This window comes from Penaeus chinensis, chromosome 14, assembly GCF_019202785.1.
Source record: "Penaeus chinensis breed Huanghai No. 1 chromosome 14, ASM1920278v2, whole genome shotgun sequence".
NCBI lineage: Eukaryota > Metazoa > Arthropoda > Malacostraca > Decapoda > Penaeidae > Penaeus > Penaeus chinensis.
Window position 1 is genome coordinate 2,774,263 of NC_061832.1, and position 8,527 is coordinate 2,782,789.

Below are 8,527 nucleotides of genomic sequence, written 5' to 3' on the forward strand. Positions count from 1 at the left end.
TGTTTTTCAAAGATGTATCGCCTATTTTTTTTTTTTTTTTTTTTTCTTTTTTTTATTATTGTACAGCCATGGGCCTCACATGAAGGAAAGATCATTATGAGTCCTTTTCTTTAAATCTGGTTTCATGTCTTTTTTTTTTTTTTTTTGATGTGACGCTTTTAAGCTGAATATATATATATATATATATATATATATATATATATATATATATATATATATATATTTCTATAAAATTTTGTGCCATTAATTTTGAAAATATCGCATTGTCACAATGCTGGCTTTCCCATTTAGTCTATTCTTAGCTTCCTTAAAATCGAGGTGATACATTTCAAAGGAGAAGAAATCATGTATTGAGATATTTAACTTTTCAAAGTTGTAAATACTTTTCAAGACTGCTTTCCTGGTCTGTAAAGTCGGTTTCTTTATACCATTTGATGCATTTTACTATCCATTTTTTCATATCATTGAAGTACAGTTTATTTTCACAAACACGCAGAATTCGTTAAATGTTAGTTGACTACTTTTATTCCAGGCTCCCCCATCCCTTTCGGGTATTATCTCCTTCGAGAGGACGTCAGAGCTGTCTCTTTGTTGAAAGGTTTTCTTTTTGCTCGTTGAGTGTCTTCGGCGATCATCGTCGCGGGACAGAGCGAAGATGTGAGGTTGTTTAGTCTCGTGCTTGCTGATGAGAAAATTTTCATTTTCGTTGTCAGGTCCTCTTCTATTCCTACTAATAATATTGCTCGTGCGTCTTAACATGATTTATCATGATCCAGAGAAGTAGTAGGAACAGGCGAGACAATTTTCTGGACCCTGGGATGTCTTCCTGGGCATCAGAGTTGTGTCCGTGGGGGTAGGGGGAGGCCCGGATGTCTGGGAGCTCCAGGAGGCGCTACAGCTGTATCCCTAAGCCTCATTTAATCATCTTCCGCTTGGTTTCTATTCCTTTCCTCTTGTCTCTTGCAAAGGAAAGTTGCCTCTTCCTCCCAGTGTCTTGGTATGCTGCCAAATGTACATTTACCTTCCTTGAAAAACAGAGGCTCACTGTTGTGTCCTTGAGTCCTCCCAGCTGATCATGCGGTCAAGCGGGAACAGAGGCTGTTCAGAACCGGTACATTTTCAAGCATTTCATCGAAATTTATGTTGTTTTATACAACACCGAAAGTCGTTATGCATACCACCAGGAAAAGAGTACACCGAGTAGGTTATATTTCAGCCTATAACTCGGCAGATATAGTACATTGCAAGATGTAGAAGCTCTGCCTTTTTTCAGAAAGTGATATTTTCACTTCCCCTAACCGGCAACTCCCCTTAATATAATATATATATATATATATATATATATATATATATATATATATATATACATATATACACATTTATATGTGTATATATATATATAGATAGATAGATATATATGGGTGTGTGTGTGTACATACAGATATATATGTGTGTGTGTACACACACATGTGTATGTATATATGTATGTGTATGTATATATATATATATATATATATATATATATATATATATATATATGTATGTATGTATGTATGTATGTATGTAAATATATATATATATATATATATATATATATATATATATACACGCATACAAACATGTTTGTGTATATACACTAACATGTACGTATGTATGCATGTGTAGGGTTGGAGGGTATATTTGATATACATTTGCAATAGACGTGAATTTATTAGTGCTGAAAGACACTTTGTTTATATGAAATGTTCAGCCAACTTAATACTTTGGCACCTGTACAGCCTTTCTTTGATAAAATGAGTTATTTTAAACTTTATCCCAGTGCGTTGTTAAAACTTCCATATATTGCCTAACAATTTCAAAACATTTTCAAAAAAGTAAAAAGTTCCCTCATGCAACTAACCACCGCGCCCATGTTGGCAAAGAGACGCGGTATAAAATGTTTTCGGCCGTGTGCAGAGCATCAGTGCTACTGTGACTACAGAACTGAATATGAACATGAAGGTGAAGAATGCTCTCTTGTGTCTGTGTATGTTAAAAGGAATTGATAATTTTCTCAAGATATCACTGCAGTTGTTTCTAAATCAATTCAGGGATCTCAGTAATTGTTCAATTCTTTTATGTGTTTAACGTCCACAGGTCTTCATTCTCTTGTGTATGGTAACCTTTGCTGCTTCGGGCAGCATTGAGTCCTATGAATACCGACCACCAAGGGTAAATAGTGTTTTTTTTTTTCTTCTTCTTCTTCTTCTTTTTAACACTGTTCTGTTTTGATTTATAACTTCTCGTCTTAAAAATATTCATGCTAATTTAGAATGCTATATGTGTCATGCATGTATGGTTCCAGCGTTCGTCTGAGGAGTCCTACGAGTCCGGCGAGGCCAAGTACAACTTCAACTGGGCCGTGAGTGACGATTCCTCAAGCAACGAGTTCTGACACCAGGAAGCCCGTGACGGCGACCACACCCAGGGATCGTACTACGTGCAACTTCCCGACGGCCGCCTGCAGACCGTCAAGTACTTCGTGGACGGCGACTCCGGCTACGTGGCCGAAGTCAGTTATGAGGGCGACGTCTCCTACGAATCTGCTTCCTTTGAATCGCGAGAGTACAGGCCTCCCAGACCTCGCTATTTCTATGACTCCAACGAATCAAAATAAATTCCTCTTCATAAACATGTATAATAGTTGATTACTGTGTTCTTCAGATGATATTTATTTATACTAATAAAGTAAACATACAAATTGTCCGGTGGTTTTCATATCATATGCTGTATGTTGTATGCACGCAATTACAACTACAATTATAAGTCACACACATATGAGCGTGTGTCTGTGTGTGTGTGTGTGTGTGGTTCCAAACCCTTTTTCAGTAATGGCACCTTAACATGCATAATCTTTGGATATTCCTTTCTTTAAGTGGCTTTTTAAAATTAAAATATCGGAATCTTGAGGCACCTAGTTCGTGAAGTATAATATTTGGTTGTTTTATAAACAGTGTAATGGTGCCAATTCCTACAGACAATAACTATATTTAGGGAGATTCTATTTTACTGACCTGTGAAAGAAGGTCACGCTCAGTGAGACGCAATGGACATATTCGAAATCATTTTTTTTTTTTTTTTTTTTTTCAAGAGCACTTGTTCTTAACCCTGGGGAGGGGTTTGTAAGATTGTCTGTCGGGGCATACATGTTAGGGGGGGAAGTAATTTTCTTAAACTGTATTTGTTGTTATCTAAAAAGCGTTGGCTGATAGTGAGGTCATGAAAAAAAGTATCGCCATAATTAACCTAGTGAAGGCGCATTCACCATGCTCGTTGCTGTTAAACCTAAGTACAGAAACCGTAGCGAGGAAGTGGTGTCAAGTATCAATATAACATTGTGACTAAAACATGCTCATTGAAAAAGAAAAAAATATATATATACGAATATTTAAGGAGGCGTGGAAGGAGGAACCAATTCCTAGACAGTGCGCAGGAGTAAAGTGGTGAAGAACCAGTATTCTAGAGGTGTGTGTGTTGGATTTCTTTCATATACATATATGTATGTATACATACACACACGCGCTCATACACACACACACACACATATAGTTGATATCTATATGAATATGTGTATATATTCTGTATATATATCGTTAGCAACTACTAGTCGAGTGTCCTACGTAGATATTAAAGGGAGTAATCCTTGAAGAGGAGTCCGGAACCACAGTGTGTAAGGAAATCGGTAATTGATTTCACGTTGCTTCTGGAAATTCCTGCGACAGAATTGATCCCATGCTTCAGTAGCCTTTGTCTTCGACTTCTCTTGAATCATTTATGTGGTACAAGGAAAATAGTGATATATGTTTATATATATGTGCATATTGTATAAACATAAAAATACCTAGCTGTCCACATAATATATTTATATATATATATATATATATTCATTTATATTTAAATGTATATACATATATATATGTTTGTTTATATATATGTATATATACATACTGTATGTATTTAGGATATATATATATATACATGTGATTGTAAACACTCACGCACATACACACACACACATATATGTATACATTCGTACATACACACACACACACAAGCATATACACACACACACACACACACACACATATATATATATATATATATATATATATATATATATATATATATATATATATGTGTGTGTGTGTGTGTGTTTGTGTGTTTGTGTTTGTGCGTGTGTGTATGCATATTTATACATACATACATAAACATACACACACACACACATATATATATACATATATGCATACAACCATACAACCATACATACATACATACATGCATACATACATACATACATACATACATACATACATACATACATACATACATACATACATACATACATACATACATACATGCATACAAACATATATACATACATACATACATACATACACACACACCCATATGTATGTGCATATATATACACACAAATATATGCATTTAATAAATACATATATATATATATATATATATATATATATATATATACACATATATACACATATATACACACATAGGTATGTATTATATATATAAAGCATATATTTGTGTATCTGTATTTATTCATACAGATGTGTCTGTATGTCTTTGTGTGTGTGTGTGTGTTTATATATATAATTATATATGTATATGTATATATAATTATATATGTATATGTATATATAATTATATATGTATATGTATATATAATTATATATGTATATGTATATATAATTATAAATGTGTATATACCTGTGTGTGTTTTTATATACACACATACTTATATATAAAGTATATAGGTGTGTGTATACATACATACATACATACATATATATGTGTGTATACCCTTTATATCTACATATATATACATACACAGACATATATATTCATTTATTTATCTATAGGCATACAGACACATACAAACACATATATCTATATACACATACATATGTGTACGTGCGCGTGTGTTTTATACCTGTATGTGGGTGCGTGTGTATTTCTTTTATATTTTTGCAATATGTATATTGATTTCTTTATGTAGAAAGGAACCTTTGTGTGTGTTTGAAATTTTCAGCACATGAACATACATTTTCTTTAATGAAGTGAACCTCTTTCATTCATTTCATGCCTATCGCAGTGCGTTCTCATTGCTTTTAGATGTTTCCCAACAATTTCAAAATATTTTTAAAGAGTAAAAAGTTCCCCCATGCAACATATCGCCGCGCCCATGTTGGCAAAGAAGCGCAGTATATATTGTCTGCAGCCGTATGAGGAGAATCAGTCCACTGGAACTGCAGCTATGAAAGTGAACATGAAGGTGAAGAGAGTTCTTTTGTGTTTGTGTATGTTTGTGAAGGCAGTGTTCTTTTTCTCGAGATACTTCTTCAATAAATTTTTAATCAGTTAATTTCGTTTACAGACATACAATCCCTTTGTCAAAAGTTAATATTTACATTTGAAGTATAAATTAATGAATCTATGTAAAGCTGCAATTATATTTTTATTTCCAATTGTTCAACGTTCACAGGTCTTCCTTTTCCTGGGTCTGGCAGCCTTTGCTGCTGCAGGCAGCTTTGAGTCCTATGAATACCGACCACCAAGGGTAAACACCGGATTTTTTCATCACTGAGCTATCTTATTTTATAAAATTCTATCTACAATTATTCATGCTAATTTAGAACCTGTAGCATAATGAGTCTTTTACGGTTACGATTCCAGCATTCCTCTGAGGAGTCCTACGAGTCAGGCGAGGCTAAGTACGACTTCAACTGGGCCGTCAGCCACGATCCTTCAAGCAACGAGTTCGGACACCAGGAGGCCCGTGACGGCGACGATACACAGGGATCCTACTACGTGCAGCTGCCCGACGGCCGCCTGCAGACCGTCAAGTACTTCGTGGACGGCGATTCTGGCTACGTGGCCGAAGTCAGCTACGAGGGCGACGTCTCCTACGAATCTGCTTCCTTTGAATCTCGAGAGTACAGGCCTCCCAGACCTCGCTATTTCTACGACTCCAACGAATCAAAGTAAATTCCTGTCGATGAAAACTTAAAATTCTTCAAACATTATTTATTTATACTAATACAATAGCATGCGAATTATAAGTTTGTGCTTCATAAGATTAAGATATTTATATATACCTTGTGTATGTATACAAGCATATATACTAATTGATTTAATGCATAAACCATATACCCTTATAATTATCTAGGAATTATCTGAGTTTGTTTTCTGTATTCACGTTAAATAAATGCATCAAGCATATATACCAGTCACTTTATTTCTTAACGCCACATACAAAACGAATTTTACTAATGTTTTGTAGTATTGTTTATATCGGTGATGAAACTATAAATCTGTGGTATCATACGTATATCATCCTTACACTCTTGGTTTAAGCTAATATAGGTTCAGTATGTTATGTGAAGCTGACGAAAAAAATTGATAATAAACAATAATGATATATGTGTGTGTGTGTGTGTATGTATGTATGTATGTATGTATGTATGTATGTATGTATGTATGTATGTATGTATGTGTGGATGTATATATATAAATATATATATATATATATATATATATATATATATATATATATATATATATATATATATATATATAAGTTGGATGTAAGATACAATACCAATCATGAAATATATGGCTGAAGTGCAATGAATGGAGAACAAATTACATAATCCCTTAATCCATACTTCCGTTGTCTGTTATTATTGATTTAATAAGAAGCCACTGCTTTTACAGTGTAATTCTTATACCTATTCTTACCTTCTATGGATTATTGAGGGTACTTTTGGATGGGATTCAGTGCTGTTATAAAAGTAGACGTTATTTAATGTACCAATATTATATAATCATAGCAAATCCATGACGATAATTATTAGAGCTCTTGATTAATTTTGTCTTGGCCTTTAAAGACTATATTATGTTAAATGACTTAATAAAGATTATATGAATCTTAACTAGTATCAGATATCAAAGTTCGATAGTAGTGGTTCCCATTTTTTTATATTTCATGGTCCCGCCTACAATATGATAATAATCTTCTTGTCCCCGACAGCGTCCCTAATGACCCGACCAACCCCATCCTTTCAGTTTCTGTTATTATATATAAGTGGTGTAAATGGATCAATAGCTGTGTGAGGTTTAGGTTTAGACGGTGACGATGAGGTAAGATAAAATCCTTTGTAATTCACTGACAAAGATATATATGGACCATAAGTTATAACCCTTTCCTCTAGTCTGTGTAGAAAGAGGGTGCTATAGACATGTATATTTAAACATCCGTTTCCTGCTAAAAGAATAAATGAAAAAAAGGATATGAAAACTTTCTATATATGTTTATCTGATCATGCATGTACGCACACACACACATACACACATGAACACATACGCATACGCACACACACACGTATATATATATATATATATATATATATATATATATATATATATATATATCCTTATATATACATATATGTGCACATATATACATATATACATATATACATATATATTATATGCACACGTTTATAAATATACGTTTATACATACAGACATACATATATAAATATATGTATACATTTATACAGATGTATGTGTGCGAATATATATATATATATATATATATATATATATATATATATATATATATATATACATCTATATATATTGATATGCACATACACATGTGTGATTGTGTGAATTTATCAGTGCAGAAATCTTGAGCAATTTTAATTCTGTGGATTTTTATACTACCTGAACGCCTTTCTTTGATAAAATAAGTCACTTCCATTTCATACTTACCGCATGTGTTCCTAATACCTCAAAAGAGATGTGAACAATTTCAAAACATACACAAAGTTTTTTTTTAAAGTTCCATCATGGAACTCAACGCCGCGCCCATGTTGGCAAAGACATGCAGTATATATTTTGTTGCGACTGTGTGAGAAGAATCAGTACCACTGGAACTACAGCAATGAAAATGAACAGGAAGGTGAAGAGTGCTCTTTTGTGTCTGTGTTTGTTTGAAAGGTGTTCTTCTTCTCGAGACATTACAGACATTTCGCTTATTAACTTAGCGTACTTTCCTTATTAACGCGTTCATATGTTTACATCTATGGTACGAATTAATTTCTCAGCGTTAAGCTACAATTGTGTAATTATTTTCAAAAGTACGATTCCCACAGGTGTTTGTTTTCCTGGGCCTTTTAGCCTTTGCTGCCGTTGACAGCTTTGAGTCCTATGAATACCGACCACCACGGGTATCTTTTCCTTTTTTCTTGTTTATATGTAATTCTTTGGTTTATAAAGTATCTAAAAATAACCATGCCAATTTAGGAACTCATGTTATATAAACGTCATACTTGTATGGTTTCAGCGCTCGTCTGAGGAGTCATACGAGTCTTCTGAAGCCAAGTACAGCTTCAATTGGGCCGTGAGCGATGACTCCTCAAGCAACGAGTTCGGACACCAGGAGGCCCGTGAC

General features: G+C 33.7%; 1 protein-coding gene and 1 long non-coding RNA gene across 2 annotated transcripts; both read left to right on the top strand.

Moving 5' to 3' along the window:
- Positions 1 to 1,947: 1,947 nt before the first annotated feature.
- LOC125032287 lies at positions 1,948 to 2,743 on the top strand. The gene is made up of 3 exons (XR_007115539.1): positions 1,948 to 2,001; positions 2,137 to 2,211; positions 2,345 to 2,743. It is a non-coding gene; the product is annotated as an uncharacterized LOC125032287 (long non-coding RNA).
- Positions 2,744 to 5,230: 2,487 nt separating this feature from the next.
- Positions 5,231 to 6,288, top strand: LOC125032063 (pupal cuticle protein Edg-84A-like). The gene is made up of 3 exons (XM_047623028.1): positions 5,231 to 5,341; positions 5,552 to 5,626; positions 5,743 to 6,288. The coding sequence occupies exons 1-3, from the start codon at positions 5,231 to 5,233 to the stop codon at positions 6,052 to 6,054; spliced, it is 498 nt and encodes a 165-aa protein (XP_047478984.1). The 3' UTR covers positions 6,055 to 6,288.
- The last annotated feature ends 2,239 nt before the right edge of the window (positions 6,289 to 8,527 follow it).

Excerpts from the sequence above, each read along its gene's own strand:
- LOC125032063 (XM_047623028.1), top strand. The coding sequence starts at position 5,231 with ATGCAACATATCGCCGCGCCCATGTTGGCAAAGAAGCGCAGTATATAT. Across the intron at positions 5,342-5,551 it reads CTATGAAAGTGAACATGAAG|GTCTTCCTTTTCCTGGGTCT; the intron begins GTGAAGAGAGTT and ends CAACGTTCACAG. Across the intron at positions 5,627-5,742 it reads ATGAATACCGACCACCAAGG|CATTCCTCTGAGGAGTCCTA; the intron begins GTAAACACCGGA and ends TTACGATTCCAG.